Source organism: Colobus angolensis, unplaced genomic scaffold, assembly GCF_000951035.1.
Source record: "Colobus angolensis palliatus isolate OR3802 unplaced genomic scaffold, Cang.pa_1.0 Scaffold125, whole genome shotgun sequence".
Lineage (NCBI taxonomy): Eukaryota > Metazoa > Chordata > Mammalia > Primates > Cercopithecidae > Colobus > Colobus angolensis.
In genome coordinates this window covers 4,302,093-4,324,354 of record NW_012113697.1, presented here as the reverse complement: position 1 = coordinate 4,324,354, position 22,262 = coordinate 4,302,093, and the positions used below count along the sequence as shown (strand labels likewise).

At 41.3% G+C, this 22,262-nt stretch overlaps 1 protein-coding gene across 3 annotated transcripts in view; it reads left to right on the top strand.

The window, feature by feature from the left end:
* SHISA6 (shisa family member 6) overlaps positions 1-22,262 on the top strand; it is a 327,051-nt gene that overhangs the window by 292,827 nt on the left and 11,962 nt on the right. Inside the window, exon 4 of one of the 3 annotated variants that reach the window (XM_011933245.1) lies at positions 21,985-22,041. The exons of the other annotated variants lie outside the window; for them this stretch is intronic. Within the exon in view, the coding sequence (XP_011788635.1) occupies positions 21,985-22,041 (57 nt within the window). The remainder of the gene's footprint in view (positions 1-21,984; positions 22,042-22,262) is intronic. 3 annotated transcript variants of the gene reach the window in all.

Sequence of the window (22,262 nt, the reverse complement as noted above, 5' to 3'; positions counted from 1 at the left end):
CCACAGAGAAAGCACTGAGACACAGATGCTGGGTGGAAATATTCACTTAATAACAAAGAACTGGCTGATATTTATGTGCACATTTTGGCAACCCAGGGGACAGCAACACAGGCATTCAGAAGCACCCCAGATGGTGTCCAAGACCCAAGGAGAAGCTTTTGGGCAACAGACTCCGGTAACAGAAGCCTCCATGATACAGACGTCACCAGATCCAGCTCGATTCTCCTTTTATAGTCAACTGTTGCTTATTTTGAGACAGTTTTCCAGTCAAAATCTTGATTCCCATAGCTGCTACTCTACTATGAAAATAGTCTTAAATGGCCGGGCACGGTGGCTCACATCTGTAATCCCAGCACTTTGAGAGGCCGAGGCAGGCAGATCACAAGGTCAGGAGTTCAAGACCAATCTGGCCAACATAGTGAAATCCTGTCTCGACTAAATATACGAAAAATTAGCCGGGCGTGGTGGTGGGTGCCTGTAGTCCCAGCTACTCAGGAGGCTGAGGCAGGAGAATCGCGTGAACCCAGGAGGCAGAGTTTGCAGTGAGCCAAGATCACGCCATTGCACTCTAGCCTGGGTGACAGTGTGAGACTCCATCACAAAAAAAAGAAAAGAAAGAAAGAGAGAGGGAGGGAAGGGAGGGAGGGAGGGAAGGAAAAAAAGAAAAGAGTCTTAAAACTATGGAATAGTTTCTGGATGTAAGTTCGTAGTTCACTCTATAGGCCTATCTTTGGGCAACCCTCTCTTACTAGCTATTATCTAAGCAGTCTAGATGCTCAGCCAGCAAACTGTGCTGTCTTCCTCAATGGCTCAATATTTTGTATAGGATTAAGGTGTACTGACATAAAACTGAGGAAAGGCTGCATTAGAACCAATATGTATTATTTTATAATAAACTCTTACCTCATGATGTAAATCAAAACAAATTCCACATATACTAAGATGCCAAAAGTGAAACCATACACAAATAAGAAAAACAATATGTGTCCCACCTGGGAATGGGAATAATCTCTTTGAGCATATCCCTACACTAGGCCCAAAGTCCCTGCTCAAAAATTGCTTTGTGAATTATAAATTAATAAATTACCAAAGAGATAAACCATAGAGGAAAATACTGATAAAGCTGACTGCATTTGAATGTAAGAGATTTATGAGTCAAAAAATTAAATGATAAGACACATGATTTGAGGAAAAAATGTTATGATGTGTGACAGATGGGAAATCAATATCCTTTATATATAGGAGTCTCTAAGAAAAATTAAGGATAATTACCCTAACAGGGGAAAAATAGACAAAAGAAATTATCAAACATACTCAAAAGTATATCAAACCTATTTCCCCTATCAAACATAGGGGAAATGAAAAAATAATTAATTTCACTAGTTACTGATGAAACACAAAATATACTTGTGCATACGTTTCTAGTTGGCAGTGACCCCCCCCAAAATGAAAAAAACACCTGGTGCTGCTCAGGGTGAGGGGAAATGGGCACGGTACTGTCACTCAGAATCAGAATATCTAATTCTGCACATTTCTGACACCTTGAAATTAGAACCCCTCTACATTCTGATTCTAGCAATCTTCCTTAGGGAAAACAATTAAGGACATACACTCAGGTCTGCCTGTTATGAGCCTTACTGATAACACCATTGAAATGGAAACAACCTGAATATCTAACAATAAGGATTGGTTAAAAAAAAAACCACACACACACACACGTTACGACGTACTGATGTAGCTGAATGCTAAGCTACCATTGACAGTCATCATGGAAATGTGCATTATTGACTTAGGAAAACAGTGACAGTATTTTGTCATTGAAAAAGCACATCTCAATTTGTTCAGCATTGTTGCTTTTATGTGTGGAAAAAAATACACATATACTTCTTTTTTTGTTCGGTTTTACTTTCTAGTTTTTCAACAATTATACATGTTAACTTTAGAGTTTTTAAGACATTAAAACCAGCCATAGCTGGAGTTGCTTTTAGAGAAGACACAGAGATACTCAGCTGCTCCCAGAAGCCCAGCAAATGAGCAGAGAAATGGTATGCTTCCTTCAGACGTCCCCCGCTTGATCACAGTTGAAGGAATGTCTCAGAACACCATGTTATAAAGTTCTAGCAGCATCCCTGACATGTCTGTTGTCAAGGTTAGTCATTTATTTAAGATGTTCTTCTTTGTGGAAGGCTTTCCATACTCAGGAGGAAAAGAAGACACGGTGTGTAAATTTTTCACAAACAAAGCGAGCATATGTTTCAGAGCAGCTGACCTCTGTAATGATGGCCGACGTTTCTCAAGCTAACAAGCTAACTTTCTTCACCATGGATGGAACTGCATGGCAAATGGTGAACTTCTTAATTGTTCTTTCTTCCCCATTGGCGATTATCAGCTGATGTTTGGTATGTTACTGCAGTATTCATAGGGACAGGATTCCCAGTGGACCAATAAAGTTTTTTCAGTTGTCTTTGAAACTGATTTGAGTAGAATGCCACCATGACAAGGTCAACTGTGCAGTATTGATAAACAAAGACACAGCTCAGATATGGTTAGTGAGGGTTAAGATGTTGGCTCTGCAGTCAGTCTGTCTGGGTCATCAGCTGGTGCCATTACCCACAGCTCTGTGAGCTGGACAGGTTACTGCTCTGTGTGTGTGTGTGTGTGTGTATGTGTGTGTGTAAATGCCTTTCCCCCAAATTCCTTTTTTGGGACATTTTTCTATGATGCCATGTCCTCCCAAGCTGATGAGCATTTCTGTTTAATCACATATGATTCTCAGAGCAGGTTAGCTACAGATGGGGGTTTTGCCACAGTCTTGGAATTAGTATTGATAAACAAAGAAACAGCTCAGATATGGTCAGTGAGGGTTAGGATGGCAGCTCTTCTGTTGGTCTGTCTGGTTCATCATTACGCATAGCCAGTACCCACAGCTGTGTGACCTGGTCAGGCCACTGCACCGTGCCTTAGTTTTCTCATCTATAAAATGAGGCTACTACTAGTTTCTAACTCTTAGAGTTGCTGTAAAAATTAAATAGAGCAATATATGTAAAGAATCTAGTCAGCCCCTAACGTTTATTGAGTCCTTCACACTGGTAACATTGACACTAATCAGTGGCTCCATGCATGGATTCAGAAGCAATGCCTTAGACGGGAGGAATAAGCTTTAGTGATCCATGGCACAGTATGGTGATTGTAATTAATAGCCATGCATTATATATTTCAAAATTGCTTAAAGATTAGATTTTAAATATTCTCACCACACAGTATTGATGAGTATATGAGGTGATGGATAGGTTAATTAGCTTGATTTAATCATTCCACAATGTACACATGTATCAAAACATCACTTTGTGCCAAATAAATACATCCAATTTATTATTTGTCAAATACAAATAAAATTTGTAAAATGCCTTATGACATCCAAGCAGAGGAAATATGAGAAATTAGGAGATGTGAGAAGAAATTCAGTCAGAAGTCAGATGATAGAAGATAATGATGTAGAAGAGAAAATTTCATAGGATGGAGAGAAAACTGAAGCAGGAGAAGTTTGGAGTGACACATGTTGTCAGTTGACCAGCACCAGCCGATGGCTCTGAACTGGGATGTAAGTGGTGCAAGAATTAGGGAAGAAATAGCCACCAGGGTCTTCCCTAGGAGACAGCAGGTAGATCAAGCCACATGTACCATATCCAACTCCCAGCCGAGACGTGGAGGAATGTCTGATGGGGCAGCAAAGTGTAACATTGGGTATCAGAAAGAGCATGTGTGAGCTCTGAGATGATGGTGCCTGGTGCCCAGGGAGCATAGATCCTTCTTTCTTTCCCTTCCTTGTCTCTCTCTGAGTGCCCAACCAAAAGGGAAGAAAGCAAAATAAGGGATGTGTGTGTGTGTGTGTGTGTGTGTGTGTGTAAATGCCTTTCCCTGAGATTCCTTTTTTGGAACATTGTCCTATTATCCCACATCCTCCCCTCCAGTGAGCATTTCAGTTTAAGCATACACAATTCTCAGAGCAAGTTAGCTACAGACAGGAATTTTGCTATAGTCTTAGAATTAGAGTTCTGAATTCAATGCAGTCTAAGGCCCAAGGCCTCTCAAAGTGGGAGCCCATGACCTTCCCCATTCTATCAGGGCTTTTTTTTTTTTTTTTTTCCTTCCATTTCATTCCAGCCCCTGCAGGCTGGAATGAAACATATCCCACCTCTCAGCACACAGTGATCTCCAGTGGCTTCCCTGAGGATTAGCAAAGGGAGCTCCACATCGTCTCTGCTGGGCATATGGTTACCTGGAAATAGGTATGTTGGTGCAGGACACTACATCCACGTTCCTCCCTTTCCACTCCGAGAGAACTTCTTAGGGACCTGGCAGACTGCATGAGTGTGAACAGCAGGGTTCACAATAAGACCCTTGCCTTGCCGTCAACAGCCTTTCAGGATAAAGTCAAAGTCAATTTGGCATTAAAGTGCCATAATCTAGCCTCATTCTGCCGTCTCTCATCTGCACTCCTACCAACTCTCTGACTCAGGCCCCATTCTCTCTCTCACGTTTTATTCTTGGCCTTCCTTTCGGTGAAAGAAGTCACCTCCCCTGGCCTCTCTCCTCACGGTCCAAAATCAAGTCTCCTTTATCGCTGCATTCAAGATTTACTTTCTTTATGAAGCTTCCCTTTCATTATTCTTACCCTATTAAAATCTTCAAAATATTTTAGGTACTCTCTGCAATTACACAGACAAGTATTTATTCTATCATTTTCTCTTTTTTTGAGATGGAGTTTCACTCTTGTTGGCCAGGCTGGAGTGCAGTGGTGCTATCTCAGCTCACTACAACATCCTCCTCTCGGGTGCAAGCATTTCTCCTCCTAATTCAGCCTCCCAAATGGCTGAGATTACAGGTGCCTGCCACCAAGCCTGGCTATTTTTTTTTTTTTTTTAGTATTTTTAGTAAAGACAGGGTTTTACCATGTTGACCAGGCTGGTCTTGAAATTCTGGCCTCAAGTGATCCACCCACTTTGGCCTCCCAAAGTGCTGGAATTACAGGCATGAGTCACTGCGCCTGGTCTATTCTAACATTTTAAAATATTTATTGAGCACCTGCTATGAGCGAGTTGCACTGTGTCAGCTCTGCCTTCACATCTCCACAAGTGCCCAGCATAATGGCCATATTTGTCCACTCAATGGATGCATGTTGAGTGGAAGCGCTATGTTAGACTCCTTCAGAAGCAGAAAGATGAATTTTTCATCACCTGCCATCATCAAGAAATTAGTGTGTTAGGAGACACAAGGCATGTACATATGTAATTATAACACAATGTAGAAAGTGGTAAGCACCCCCAAGAAATGACAGAGCAGAGGAGAGTTCACAGTAAAGAAAGATTACCTGCAGCTGAAGGAATTGGAGAAAGCTGCCATGGATGAGGTGCTTGTTTTCAAGGGCCTTGAAGGATGAATAAAATTTAAATAAGTGGTAATGTGGGAAAAGACATTCCAGGGAGACAGAAACAAGATTCATAAAAGTGATGACAGCATATAAAAGGAACTCAGTGGAAAGATCAATAAGGGGGTGTGTGCCGAAACTATTCTAGGAAGGCTACAGGCTGGGGGCAGTGGCTTATGCTGTAATCCCAGCACTTCGGGAGGTCAAGGAGGGCAGATCATGAGGTCAAGAGATTGAGACCATCCTGGCCAATGTGGTAAAACCCCATCTCTACTAAAAATACAAAAATTAGCTGGGCGTGGTGGCGGGTGCCTGTAACCCCAGCTACTCAGGAGGCTGAAGCAGGAGAATCGCTTGAACCCAGGAGGCAGAGGTTGTGGTGAGCCAAGATTGCACCACTGCACTCCAGCCTGGCAACAGAGCAAGACTTCGTCTCAAAAAAAAAATAATAATAAAATAAAATAAAAATAAAAGAAGGCTATGGTGCAGGAAAGCACGTATAAGATGGCAGAGGACCCCTGGCATGTTCATCCATGTCCAGAAGGCCAGGAGTCATCGCCTGGAAGCAGTGCTATGCATGGTGGGCCCCAGAAAAAGAGCACTCACTGCCCAGCTCCTGGTCTTGTGTGTCTAACCACCTTCCCCAGCAGTGTGGCTGGTTTCTGCCAGGCTGCATGTTCCAACAGGATGATGGCCTTTAGGTGAAGGAGAAGAAGGGCTACAACGTGAAGCTACGAGAATGCTGTCAACAGGGAGACACAAGGACAAAGAATAGCTACATTGCTCCAGGCTGAGTCAGAGGCAGACTCCTTAGGGGATTTTAGGGTGAGTGTAAGAACAGGTTTCTAGATTAGAAGCAGTGTGAAGGTTTGTCCAAGAATCAGCCATTTATTACCAGTGTGCAAACCTAAATCCCACTAGAAATTCCACTGTCCAGCTCAACAGATGAGTCTGTATTTGCACATTCTGGCAAAGCGACATTATAGTGCAGAGATCAAGAGCTCTGTGTTTGGAGTCATTAGATGTGAATTTGAATTCACGTTCAGCTGCTTATTTTTTGTGTGACCTCCTTGGGCAACTCAATGTCATCTTTAAAATATAAATGAGCTCACGGAGTTTTGTTGTGAGGTTCAATGACATGATACTTCTAAATTACTTCAAACAATGTCCAACAAAACAAACAGTGGCTGATGGGAAAACAATGTGTGCATGTGTGTGTGTGTGTGTGTGTCTACCTATATACATACAAACATATATATACACACATATATGTGTGTGTGCAGGGGGAGCTATGATAATATGTCAGGTACACTCATAGCATTACTGGGTAGATGCAGGTGGTGTGGTGATCTACTTTGTATTTGGGATATTTGGGGGTTTCCCAAAGGACTGCACATTCTTAAAATAGCAACCATTCCATCATTCCAATGTTTCAACTTGAGGTGAGTTTTGTGATGTTAAGTAGCTATGCTGGGTGTCTAGATTGGAGCTTGACAGATTGTAAGATGGGGTGCCTGCCCATGGGTGGAGGTCAAAGGAATCTGAAATTTGCGAAAGAATCTCACAGCTATCCCACTTCAGAGGGAATATCATAGGCCTTATGCCTCCGTAGGGAGCCCACCTGCAGGCCCGTTTGGCACCGTGTCAGCAGCCAAGCCCAGCCCACCCTTGCTCAGATGCACCTCATCCCACATCTGGAGCTCACACCTGATCCCACTCCGAAGCAATTCCAGGGCATTTCAAGATTGTCTTCCCATGGGTATGATTTAAATGGCTCTCAGGATATTCCTGAGTTTTCCCTATTACCAGCAAGAGGATTAGTCACCTGGAGCTGAGGGGGGGATGGTAAATGTGTCTTTTGTAGTAATTACAATAACTTCAAGCAGAACAAACACAGCTCCAGCATCTCCAGGCTCAGATGAGCCAAAGCTGTCCTGAAGACGCAGATCATAGCAGGTGGCAGGCAGCTCTCCCAGGGAGACCTCAAGTTTGTCTTTTTAAGTGAATCTGGCAGAAGACACATTGCTTCCCTGTGTTGGCATGACAACCCATGTGATGCCATTTTTTTTCCAAGCAGAATTGAAAATGAACATCCTTGCCAGAAGTGGGGAAGCAGGGCAGGCCCACTGGGGAGGAGTTCAGACAGACCTGGGCTCTCAAGAAAAAGCACTCACTGCTCAGCTGCAAGGGGACCCCGATTCAGGGCTTCTGGGGTAAAGGGACAAGACTGAGAAATAGGGAAAGGAAGAGAGTGGACAGAAGCACAGGAATCAATGACCTCACAATGTCATAAGCAACCAACCTGTCTTACTCGGTGGGGTGGGAGCAGGGATCCCACCTTCTGACACCAAGAGTCAAAGGCCTGCCTCTCTGTGTTGACTTTTTCATGCCGCCAAGATCTAAAGGGCTGTGTTGGGATGAATTAGAATGACAACTAATCTTCAAGCAGAAGTGCCAAGTGTGGGTTGGATTTGAGATAGGGAAGCAGGGGTGCCTTCTTTCCCCCAACACGCTCATACTCAGATACATGTGAAATGCTATGACCCATAAACCTGGCTACAGGCCCAGAACATCTGCCACTCGAGGCCTTAGGAAGAAGAGAAGAAGAAGAAAGAAGCTCAGATAAGCAATCCAGTATTATCACCATGGCCTCTTGTTCATTTTCTGCTGCCTCAAGAGTTGATTCATTTACTCATTTATTCACCAGTCAAAAAAACTGCACAAGTACCTCCAAGGAGCCTAGGAGGTATTGTGCTAAGGTAAACACAAACGCACTGTCGTTGAACTCAACCTCCAGAAACATTCAGTGTATAAATAGTTGAGGAAGAGAGCCTTACATGCAGAAGTATTTAATGAACTTTGAAAGCGTGAATGAATGAGACAGAGAAGCAGCAATATAGGATGAAGCACCAAAAATGAATGACGGTGATGACAAATTTTCTGATTATCAGAAGAGCAAGAAACTCCATTTTGCATCGGAGGACCTGAGTATGGCTTTACGGAAATGAATCTGAGTTTGTTGTTGTTGTTGTTTTTGAAATGGAGTCTCGCTCTGTCACCCAGGCGGGAGTGGTGCAGCGGCATGATCTCGGCTCACTGCAACTTCTGCCTCTCGGGTTCAAGCGATTCTCCTGCCTCAGCCTCCCAAGTAGCTGGGACTACAGGCACCCGCCACCATGCGCAGCTAATTTTTGTATTTTTAGTAGAGGCGGGGTTTCACCATGTTGGCCAGGCTAGTCTCAAACTCCTGACCTTGTGATCCACCCGCCTCGGCCTCCCAAAGTGCTGGGATTATAGGCGTGAGCCGCCACATCCTGCCTACCTGAGTTTTATCTTCAAGGATTGGAAGAGTTTGGGAGAAGTGAGAAGGAGAAGAACAATCCAAGTGGAAGATGTTCTTCCCAAGGCAAGCACCGAGGAACAGGGGTTGTGGGGAGAGCAGGAGGAAACCAGTCCATGTGAGTCCCTGGCATGTTGGGTGAAATGAAATGGGCCTGGACCATGGGTAGCTTTGAAAAGGAAGTTCCCCACCTGCAGCATTGCCCCAAGTGTGGGTCAGTTTTCAGCAGTCACCAAAGATGCTTTTAAAAAGCTTATTCCTAGAACCTGTGTCGGATCTTCCAAAAGCATAATTTATGGGGTGGAACGAAGGCCCAGAATCTTTTTAATCAGTTCCTCATGTAATTCTTAAGTATACTAGAGTTTAAAACTCCTTGGCCTTAAGCATCTAAACTTTAACCTGGTGGTAGTTAAGATACTTGCAGGCTCAAGGCCAGGATGGCACAACATTGGAGAAAGACTAATCTAGCACAGGTGCGTTGAGTGGACCCAAAGGGGCAGAGACTAGAGGCAAAGAGGAAATTCCAAGGTTATCATAGCAATTCTGGAGTGTGCTATCAGGCCCCAGACATGAGACTTTATAGCCAATATCTATATCCCCTCTTTGGATTTTGTTGTTGTTGTGTTTGTTTGTTTGTTTGCTTGTTTTGAGATGTAGTCTTGCTCTGTCACCCAGGCTGGAGTGCAGTGGCATGATCTTGGCTCACTGCAACCTCCACCTCCCGGGTTCAAGCAACTCTCCTGTCTCAGCCTCCCGAGTAGCTGGGACTACAGGCACATGCCACCATGCCTGGCTAATTTTTCTACTTTTAGTAGAGATGGGGTTTCACCATGTTGGCCAGGCTGGTCTTGAACTCCTGACCTCAGGTGTTCCCACCTTGGCTGCCCAAAGTGCTGGGATTATGGGCATGAGCCACCGCACCTGGCCCACCTCTTTGTTTTATACTCTCAGGATCCCATTGACCCAGCCATTGTTTATGCCTTTGGGCATTATTTGTACCCCCAACTTTTCCTTTGACTCACTAAACAGAAATTGCTTTTGTTATATCTGCTACTGAATGATCATGAAGAATGCCAGACACCAAATCACTCTTCTTCTGTTTCACCTACTCCCCACTCCAAACACACACATAACCAAACACATGCAAACATCAATACATGCACACACATATATATCCACACAGTGTATCTGTACCACAGAGTAAACTGCTCACCTCCCTTAGCAGGTAAACCTGCTACCAAATGTGAGGAACTCACTGTCAGCTTCTTCAGCCTTGGCTGCTGGGGCAAAGGGGGATGTTCTGGTTCTAGGAGACCTGCTAACTGCTGCTGGTAGTCCACATGATCTCAGTGGGCAGAGGGGCCCCACCTTGCTTCTCTGCTTCCTGAAAACAGCCTTGGAGCTCAAATGGAGATTGTTTTGTCACTTTGTGGTCTTGTCAGCATATCGATCAATGAGTCCTGAGCACTAATTGTTGTTATCCAGCCCAATCCATCAGGAAGGCTGATATCCCTGACTGGGCACTGTGCCAAAGCCCAGAGAGAAGGAGGAGGGACTGGTAATTGAGGGAGAGGAGATATGATCAGTTGATAAGTCCAGAGAAAGACAGGATGCCAAACTTAACAGACTGCACGCACTTCCCCGCAGAGAAGAGCCCTTGACAAAATCAGAGAATTTTTAGCCTTCCCATTCGGTGTACATCATGAATTCTGCTGTCCTCCCTTCCACATCAACACCTATCTTCCACCCATTACCTAGAAAACCATCTGCCCAAACCCCCACAGGACATCTTTGGAGTACACTAGCATAGCATTTGTCAAAGCTGGTTAATGAATCTTTGCCAGAAATTTCCATTTGACCCTCTGTATCGACTCTTCACCCTTCTCAGTGCTCCTGGATGCTGACCTCTGTGTATTACTTTGCTAGGTTTCTCATTCTCTGGCTGCTGGTTGGGTTTGATAAATGGGAAATCCCCAAAAGAGAGCAGAGAGATGGAGGAGAGTGAAGCTGGGACACTTCATTCCCAGGCTACCTTCCTGTACATTCATGGGGGTCTGGCTATGTCTCTCAACTAAAGATCAGAGGGCCCTGCGTACACAGTTCTCCCTGCCTTTGGGTTCCAGAAGCCACTCCTTTCCTTCATCACGCAGGCCCGGTTTGGCTAAAGCTCTCACTTCTACTAGTCCAGGGGCACTGCAGTGTCTCTTGGGGGTTCCATACATCCTGCTCACACCTTTGAATGTAGTCCTTTTGTTAAAGTCCCCCCAGAATACCCAAATGGGTGTATATGTCTCCTGTCTACACTTTGACCGTGTTAAGTGAAAAAAAATGCTCCATGGTTGAATAACTAATGAGTTATTTATAGGCAGACTTCTCAGCGCCTTTAACATGCATGGTAAATGTCCAAGAGGAAGGATATAGTATGCAGGATTCAAAACTTACTAAACTCAGAACCACACCCGTTCTTACAGAGTTCAGAGAAAGTATTTCATGGAACCCAGATACATACCAACACCCAAGGGCTACAAGCAATGAGATGCACAGCCACCAGAAAACACAAACCTTCTTGGAGTGTCTTCTGCAGAGCACAGAGACTTTGTAAATAGCATGGGAGCTTTCAGACAATGATGCACAATGAATAAAGTACAAGCTTGGGAAAATCCTGTCTCTGCCACCAACTCTCTGATCTTGGACAGATTACTTCACTTCTCTGAACCTCTTTTCTCACCTATAAAATGCAGTAGCTGAACTTGATCAAGAGATTTTAAGTTTATTACCAGCGGAAATGTTTCTTCTAATGAAGTCTTAGGTAGAGGCCCAGTACAGGAGACAGATGGAAATCAAGCTGCTCTGGGTGAGGCGGAGGTCAGGTGAGCAGAAGGAATCCTGACACTCCATTCCTTAGACACTATCCTTTAAACAGTGGCTTTTGAGCCATATCCAAGCAACCCTCAGTTGCCTCTGAAACCAGGTTGGGACACAGTGTTCTAGAGGCACCCTTCGGTGACTGGTCTGATGTAAGTACAAGGTGATGTTCATATGGAATCATTTTGGTCCCTACCTGAAGGAGGTAGAGGAAGCCACTGAGCTTATAGTTAGAGCAAGAACTGCAAAGAGTCCCATGTGGAATCTTTTTTCATTTCTGAAAATGTGTCAGTCTGGTACAACAAATAACTCCCTTTATTTTGAGGCAAAAGAACTTTAGAACCTATTTCCCCCTTCTATGAGATATCTTCAATACCAAATGACTCATCCCAGTCAGTATTCTAACTATTAATATGTATGAATGAGTCTGAAATCTGGACACAGATATCGTTCTCCCAGGATACAAAATGTTCAACCTAAAATGTATTTGGAATTTTACTAATACCAAAAAATCTTAAGATGCCTGTAAGCTACCCAGGGACTGAGGATACAACCAGAGCTTCCCCTTCGTCTCCACTTCCCTCTAGCATCTCTTTGCCTGAACACTGAGGTCTCCAGGGTACTAGGAAGCTAGAGGATGACTAGGGTGACTATGCCCAGAACCCCAGTGAAGCTGGTCATGCCCCAGTAAGAAGGTTGGCAAATCCTTTCCCCATAAAGCAATTATGAAGCTAGAGAAAATTTATGAAAGCAGCCATTTCAGTGCTCTGGAAATCGACCAAAGGTATACAATAATCTGAGAAGCATTTATGGTTGAACAACTGCTGAACTTCAGGTAAGAACAGTGAGGGGTTTATTAGCTCTAGACATTCTTGTCCAGAGCTTGCTCCACCCTCCCCGCTGATCAGTCAGCACAGAGGTTCTACCTGGGTCAGGCAGGCTGTGAGTACTGGCAACTGCTACTGTGGTCAAAAGAGACTCGGCGGATTTGGGGCACTGGGAGATACCCTTACCTTCTCATCACATATAGAGGAGCAGCAGTACAATAAATGGCTTGACTTCTCAACCAAAACAACAATGGCCAGAGGCAGTTGGGAAGACCTCTTCACAGTGCTAAAAGAAAAAAAAGAAAACCTGTCAACCAAGAATTCTACAAACAGCAAAATTAATCTTCAAAAAGGAAGGTGAAGTAAAAACATTCTCATACAAACAAAGACTGAGAAAATTATTTGCTAGTAAATCTGAATTATAAGAAATACTAAGGAAAGTTCAGGCTGAAAAGAAACAGACATTAAGACATAGCTCATCTGAGTTCACACATTTGAATTCACACATATTAATTGTTAGAATATTGGCTGGGATGAGTCATTCAGTATTAAAAACATCTTACAGAAGGATGAAATAAGTTCTAAAGTTCTTTTACCCTGAGATAAAGGGAGTTATTTGTTGCCTCAAACCGACACATTTTCAGAAACTAAAAAAAGAAAGATTCCACGTGGAACCTTTTGCAGTTCTTGCCTAAGTGTAAGCTCAGTGCCTTCCTCTGCCTCCTTCAGATGGGGGCCAACATGATTCTATGTGAAGACCACCTTATTCTCACATCAAAGCAGTCACCTAAGGGGCTTCTAGGACAGCGTTTCTCAAAATGGCTTCAGAGAGACCTGAGGGTTGCTTGCAGGTGCCTCAAGGATCACTGTGTAAGGAATAGTGTCTAGGATGGAGTGTCAGCACTCCTCCTACTCAATCAACCTCTGCCTCATCCAGAGCAGCTTGATTTCCATCTGTCTTCTGAATTGGGCTTCTACCTAAGATTTCATTAGAAGAAACAGTTCCACTGGTAATAAATTTAAAATTTCGTTATCAAGAAAGAAGAAATTTAAACAGGAAGACATTTAAAACACCAGAAATTACAAATATGTGGTTAATGTAAGAGGCTTTGTAAACATATTTTTCTTGTGTCTTCTAACTTTTAAAAGATATAAAAGTATATAAAGCAATAATTTTTATACTACATTGTTGGGTGTAACATATGTATACATATATATAGAGAGAGATGTAATATATATGACAATGATAAGACAAAGGAGAGGATTCATTGATTCAGTATTGGAACAAAGTTCCTACATTCTGCTGGAATTAGTTAATGCTGAGGATTGTGATGAGGTGAGACACATATGCAATCCCTAGAACAGCCACTAAGAAAATAATTTTTAAAGTATAAATGTCAAAGGAATTAAAATGGTGCAATATAAATAGAGATACATGCCATGTTTAGGTATTGGAAGACTAGACAAAGATGCCAGTTCTCTTTAAAATAATGTACAGATTCAATGTAATTCCTACCAACATCCTTGCAAGATTTTTTTCTAGCTATAGGCAATATTATTATAAAATTGATATGAAAAGGCGAAGGAAGTAGAATAGCTAAAAGAATTCTGAAAACGAAAAATAAAGTAGGAGGATAAGTCTACTCAATTTCGAGAAATATCGTATAGCAACAGTAATCAAAACTGTGTGGCATTGGCAGAGGGACAGACATACAGATAAATGGAACAGAACAGAAAACTCAGAAATAGACCCATGCAAATATATCCAACTGATTTTTTGAAAAAGGTGCAAAAGCAATTTAGTGAAAAAAAAGTGATCTTTTATAAAGAAATGATTCTAGAGCAATGGGGTATTTATAAGCAAAATAAAAAAAAAAAAACTTCAACGTAAGTCTCTTACCTCATATAAAAATTCACTCAAAATAGATCAGGTATTTACAATTGGATATTCATAAGCAAAAAAAAAAAAAAAAAAAGAATTTCAACATAAGTCTCCTACCTCATATAAAAATTGATTCAAAATAGGTCATGTATTTAAATGTAAAATATGAAACTATAAAGCATTAAGAAAAAAACATGAGAATTTTTTTCAGGATTCAGGGATAGAAGAGAGTTCCTAGGCTTGATACCAGGAGCACAATGTATAAAATTTAAAAATTGATAAATCAGACTTAAAATTAAAACATTTGCTCTGTAAATGACTGTACTAAAACGATGACAACACAGGGTATGGACTGGAAAAACTATTTGCAAACCATGTATCTAATAATAGACTAATATCTAGGATATAAAAATAACTCAAAACTTAACAGGAAAATGCAATCTGATTTTAAAATGAGCAGAAGTAATGACAAGACTTTATACTGAAGATATATAGATGAAAAACAAGCACGTGAAAAGATGTTCAACATCATTAGCCATAAGGGAAATGCACATTAAAACCATAATGAGATATCACTACATACCTAAGGTGTATATAGCTAAAATTAAAAAAAAAAAATAGTGACAACGCCAAATGCTGGCAAGGATATAGAGAAACTGGATCACTCATTCATTTTTGGTGGGAATGTAAAATGGTACAGTCACTATGGAAAACAGTTTGGAAGACTTTTTAAAAATTAAATATGCAACTACCATACAACTCAGTAATTGCATTCCTAGGTATTTATTCCAGGTATATGAAGCTGTATGTTGACATGACAACTTGCACATGAATGTTGACATCACCTCTATTCACAATATCCCCAAACTGAAAATAGCCCATATGCCTTTCAACAGGTCGATAGTTTAAAAAAAAAAAAAAAAAAAAGTATGATACATCCATACCATGGAATATTCACTACTCAGCAATAAAAAGCAATGAACCATCTACACATGCAACAACCTGGAACAATCTCCAGAGAATTACACTTGCTGAAAGAAAACCCAATCCCAAAGTTAACATACTGTGTGATTCAATTTCTATAACATTCATGAAATAGCAAAATTATAGAAATGAATGATTTATTGGTTACCAGGCATTAAGGAAGGGATGGGTGCAGGAAGGAAGTGAGTGCAGCTATAAAAGGGCAACAAGAGGAATCCTTGTGTTGACAGAAATGTTCTGTACATTAACTGTGTTAATGCCAATATTCTGATTTTGATAGAGTACTATATTTTTGCAAAATGGAGAAACTGAGCAAAGAGTGCACAGGCTCTTTCTGTATTATTCATTATAGTTGCATGTGAGACTACAAATATCCCAAAATAAAAATGATACAATAAAGACAACATTTAGCTTGCTTATACATCTGCGATTTGGGCCAAGTTCAGTGGAGATGGCTCATCTCCATTCCAGTTGTTTCAGGTAGGACAGCTAGAAGGCTGTGGGTCAGAACTATCTGAAGTCTTGTTCCCTCACGGGGCTGGCAGTGGATGTTGGCTGTCAACTGAGACTTTAGCTGGGACTGTCAGCCCTTACATGTATCCTTTTCATGTGGCCTGGATTTCCTTACAGCTTGGCAGCTGGAATCTAAGGTTGAGTGTGCCAAAAGAAAGAGAGCCAGGTGAAAGTCGTAACACTTTTTGCACCTAGCCTTGGAAGTCATGCAAGGTTACTTCTGTTGTATTCTATTCATTGAGACAGTCACACAGGCCTCCAGTTACAAGGAGCAGGAAAATAAGTCCTGCCTAATGAGGGGATGACAAGGTTCTGGGAGAGCATGTGGGACTAGAAATATAACTGTAGCCATTTTTGGAAAATACAATATGCCCCAGTGTCTAAAGACTGTATCTCTTCCAAACCTACATGACTGCCCATAGCAGCCTAGTTTATGTGTCATGAGTACAGTCATACAGAGACACCAAAACTCTCTCTTCTAATGATGTCTAATTTCTGGAGTAGGGACTTGAATTGACTTAGGTTAAGTCAAGCATTCATCCTTGGTCAAGTAGCCCTGACATCTGGGGTCTGGGCTTCGTGGAGAAGGCATGATCATACTACACAACTACAGCAGAGAAGAGAAGATACTCCAATGAAGGAAGGACCATTCTATGAGAATGAGGAATCCCTTTTAGCTAATTGGATAACCCATGAAGTACCACATGAGATAGAATACTCTCTCTCTGTCATCAAAAGATAAGCATAAAATAAAATGACACAGAAAGGTTAGATATAAAAGGCTAGACAAAGTTTATCAGGCAAGTGCAAACAAAAAGGAAGCTTGCATGGCAAAATAAATGTCAGATCAAGTGGACTTAAAGGCAAAAAGAAGGCATTAAATAGGACAGAAAGGGGCCAGGCACAGTGGCTCATGCCTGGAATCCCAACACTTTGGGAGGCTAGGGCGGGTTGATCACCTGAGGTCAGGAGTTTCAGACCAGCCTGGCCAACATGGTGAAACCATGTCTCTGCTAAAAATACAAAAAATTAGCTGGATGTGGTGGTGGAAGCCTGTAATCCCAGATACTCGGGAGGGTGAGGGAGGAGAATCATTTGAACCCAGGAGGCAGAGGTTGCAGTGAGCCGAGATTGTGCCACTGCGCCACTGCACTCCGACCTGGGCAACAGAGCAAGACTCCATCTCAAAAAAAAAAAAAGACAGAAAGGTTTATTTAATGTCTATAAATGGTACATGCACAAAGACGACACAGTGTCATGAGCTTTTTGTGCTGAATAATGTAGCTGTGAAATATATAAAACTAATTCTGTAACAAATACAAAGAGGAAGTGATGGGAACACAAGAATAGTGGAAGACCTTAACACATTGCCCTCAGTCTTTTGAGAGATTAAGTAGTCAAAGAATGAATTAGGATGCAGAGGAACTGAATAATGGATTTCACAGATATAATAGGTATCTGCTTTAATAGGTATATGTCAATTTTTTACTCTACCAGGAGAAAATATATCTTTTCTCAAAGTACTCATAAAACATTTACAAAAAATTGATTGTATATTAGTCCACAAAGGAAATCTCAGTAAGTTCCAAAAAGCAGAACTTGTACAGGCTCTGCTCTCTGACCACAGTACAATACAATAGAAAATTAATGGCAAAAGTTCAAACGAACAAACCCAAACATTTTGAATTTTAACACTCTACTAAATAACTCTTGGGTCAAAGAGAAAACCAAGGCTGCAATTACAGATCATTTAGGATATAACAACAATAAGAACACTGTGTATTGTTGCTCATGGAACAGTGCCAGAGAGAAATTCATAGTTAAAGACCTTATATTGTTAACAGAAAAGAGTGAAAATAAATGGATCAAAGATTCAAGCCAGGAAATGAGAAAACAATTACAAACAAAACCAAAGAAAATTAGGAGGCAGGAATTAGCAAATTCAAAAGCATAAAATAATGATTGGAGGAGTTAAAACATTATAGAACTGATATGTATAGGAGGTAATTCTGTGAAAGAGAATAATAATATGAATAAATTACTAATCCACAAAACACTGACACACAAAATTAAGAAGAAAAGGGGTCCAACTTCATATATGGAGATTTTTGTGAGTGATGTTTTAGTTTTAAGCTAATGAAGTTTAAAACGTCTAATGGATGTTTTCTAAACAAACATTGATATTGCAAATTGAATGTAGAAATTGGAAAGCTTGAATGAATCACCATGCAAGGATCATGTTGCCAAGTATGGGAAGGCAGTATACATAACATTACATAGTTAAGAATGTGGGCCTAGCGCCAGCCTGCCTGGGTTCACATCCCAGCTTCACCTGTTAACTACGCAACATTCGGCAACATATTCAAACTCCCCAAACTTCAGTTTCCTTATCTCTAAACTGGCAATGACAACACAGTCTCCCTCCCAAAACTGTTGTCGTGCAGTTGATGAAATAACACAAGCCAAGCGTTTAGCCCTGCGCCAATAGAAGGACCCCCCGAAAAGACACTACACATTTTTACTGTTGCATTCCTCCGAACATCCAAAAAACAGATGCTTCATGCTATACTGTTTCAAAGTTACAAAAAGATGGAATGTTATTCACTTGGTTTTACAAAATTATGTTAATACAAAAGCTTGGCGAGGGGTTAGCACAAAAATTACAAATTTTATTTATGAATGCATATTTCATATATATATATATACATATATCACAAGAAAATAGAATCCAGTGTTGTAATAAAATAATAAGACACCAGAACCAAATAAGATATTTCTCAGTAATAGACAGACGAATGGTTCAATATGAGGAAATCTATCGATCTCCCAGTTACATTGCTAGACAATTGACAGTGTGTTGACTTGGAAATGCTGCCTTTAGTTATTGGGCTAAGGAAATGAGACATCACCAAAGATGTGTGCTCAGGGTTGTTTGCTGTAACATTATTAAACTTTTAAACAATTTAAATACCAAAAATAGGGGACCTGCTTAAATAAGTTATGCTTAAATATATTATGCTTAAATGATATAGAGGCATACAGAATAGACTACTCTATAGAAAGAATACTGTGAACCATATAAGGTGTTTCAAATAATATTTCAAAACATAAAAATATATTCAAGACACTTTCATTTATTCATTAGGTATGAAGAAGATTAAAGTAGTATATGCAGCATGATTACATAAGCAAAAACTAGATATTTTTATCTGTGTGCATAAGTACACGCATGTATGAGTATTTAGGAGGTTTCATTGCTTTTACTACTATAAAAATGCCACAGCCAGTTGTCTCACACAATTGTCATTTTGCACACATGTGAAGATTAAATCACGCTATTTTAATTCATTGTAAGAACTACAGTCTGTGTACAAAATGACACATATACAAGATTATTCATTGCAATACTATTTGGGTGGGGGGGTCGGGGTTGAGGGTGTCTGTAAGCACTCACATAATCATCTATAGGGGGAAGGAAATAAAAGGAAATAGAACAAAATGTCACAGTGGTTATTTTAGGGTTATTCTCATCCTTATACTTAACTTAAAAATGCTCTCCTTAATGCCAAGGTAGGAAAAATCTGATGTTAATGAAACATTTTAAGTAAGATTCAAACAAAAGGAAAAGCACTGTACTTGTAAATCAAGATATACATTGTTTGTGACATCATCTGTTAAAAAAATTACAATAAAGATTTCAAGTAAGGTATTTAAAGAGTTTTACATAGTGTCTGGCAAATGGTAGGCCAATAATATATATTCATTCTACTTCAGTCCCCATTTAAATGAAGATCACTGTAAATGAGTTTTAAAAAACGCCTGTGAAAGTGTTCAGCACAGGGCAAGAAGCATAATTGGTTATCAGCAATTATTAAGTGAATCTGAGTTATAAATAACCCTTTCCTGGTGACACCTAAACTCTGAGATGGAAGTCTAGAAGTGTTTCTTACTAAATGCCACTCTCCAGAAACTCCAGATCGAATGACCTGGGTTTCTCCCATTTCTCTGTGATCCTGCCATATTGCTTAAAAGCGAACGAATACACCAAACAACAACAAAATCTCATTGGAACTAGTTTTCTTCTTGCCTCTGGAGGACAAGCAAGAAAAAAATGTTTTTTAATCTCTCTGGATTCTCTCTTCTTGCTTAAATTCAGGCCCAGTGTAGAACTGTTTCAACCTTTGGCAAATAGTTTCTTCCCTGGCTTCAACCTAATCTGTCTTGGGAAGGAACAGTATCTTCATGTGAGAAATTGTGGCCTACTTCCCAAACCCACCCACACTGGATAGTGTGCTTGGCTTTTTTTTTTTTTTTTTTTTTTTTCCTGAGACAGTTTTGCTCTATCCCCTAGACTGGAGTGCAGTGGCGCAATCTCGGCTCACTGCAACCTCTGTCTCCCAGGTTCAAGTGATTCTTCTGCCTCAGCCTCCCGAGTAGCTGGGAATACAGGCACATGCCACCATGTCCGGCTAATTTTTGTATTCTTGGTAGAGACAGGGTTTCACCATGTTGGCCAGACTGGTCTCGAACTCTTTACCTTGTGATTTGTCCACCTTGGCCTCTCAAAGTGCTGGGATTACAGGCATGAGCCACCACACCCAGCCCTGTGTGCTTGACTATTTAGAGTCCAGCCTTCACCAAGGGAATGCTGTGATGATTCCATTGGTTTGGGAAATTTTGTCTGGTGGGAATTCACAGGATTTGTCTTGGAAATTGAGAGTAGAGCTAAAAGAAATCTTGACAAAAAGATATATTGTGGGCTTGGATTTAGGAGATGGCTACAGGGAAGAGGACTTCGGGATACACGGAATATGGAGGATGAAAGGAGGAAAATGGTGATGATGATTGAAGTTTCACATTCCAGGCCCACGGAACATCAGTACCATGGACAGAAGCCTGGACACCAGAATAAAATGAGGAGCTCACTTTGGGACTTAATGATTTGGGGCGAGGGTAGGAATTTCAAGGGAATGTCCATAAGCATAAAATCTAACCTTCCAGATCAAGATGGACCTCAGGCTAGAGTTGTAGATTTGGGAACTATTAATCTGGGCAAGCGGATGTAAACCTTGGAGTAGAGCTGAAGTCTTCACTAAGATGCCTGAGCGTTATGAAGCCCTGGTATTTAGAGAATAGAAAGGGAAATGCAATATAGTGTAGGAGCTATGGAATGACTAGCCAGAGTATAAGGCCAAGGGCAGGGAAGAAGGCTTCAATCACAATATGTAAGGAAATGAAAATTCTAGACTGCAAGAAGGACAGGGCTGTCATCTGCGGTTAGGTAAACTAAAGCAAGGGCCCTCATGCCTCCTCTTCCCTTTGCTTTGGTTGAAATCAGATACACGCAACAATGAAAAACAAGAACATAATGTTCAGCTGAAGCAATCATAGAATGCCGGAGTGCACTGTAGTGGTCAGCCACATTTTCATTCCAACAATTGTAAAAGCTTTTGGAATGCCTTGAACTTCAGGCTTTGGCAACTGTAACTGTGTTAATTGTGTGGATTATTCCATCTAAGTGGAATATTATTAATAAAGGAAATGCTTTTGAACTATTAGGCTGTGTCATTTAAAGGCAGGACAGAGCCTAGAATCCAGGACTGCTGATCTCAGGCAGTGGACAACTCAGGTCATCTTGCTGCATCTCAGGGTGCATCCAGACCCTCCTGTATAAAGGCCTAGGGACAAATCAAAGTCCTGTAAAGTGGAAGCGCCTTAAGTCAGGGCACCCTCATTTTGGTTAAACACACCCTAATACCCACCACTCAAAGAAATCTGCTTCCCCTGCTTAATTCCCCCACCCTATGCATGCACGCATGCATGCATACCTGCCAAACACTCCCTACTCTCCATCCTTCTCCTCCTCCACCCATTCCTACAAAGCCTCTATGGCTGGTTGGCCTCCTCCAGAGATGTGGGTGGGTCACCATGGTGACAGAGGAAGCCCTGTTGCAGAAGGAGAGAGACAGAAACAGCAGGGGACGTTTCTTGGACGTTTCTCCTCATACAATGACCTCTGCCTTTCTTAGAAGTGCTTCCTTTAAGTCACAGAAGCACATTAGAGGTAAAGAGAGATACTGTTATGTTGGAGAAATGGTGGAATGCCTGAACTCTTCTTTAAAAATTTCTTCTCTATGATTTTCAGGTGATCATCAATATAGCCATCCGATTTTGAGCAGTGCTACCCAGATCCCGCCACATGGTGAGAGATGATTGAGAGCACTCTGCATTTCCTCCTCATTTCGAGTGGCACCATTCTAAGGACGGATGCCTATCAGGGCATCAAACACATGGTGATTAACTCACTGAAGCTAAGGAGGTGCAAGGAGCCACGGGCCCACCCTCCTCCAGGGCCACAATGCTCTTATCTCACTTGTAGGCTATTTTCCCCTTGGTGTTTCTGTCTCTGATATCAGAATGATC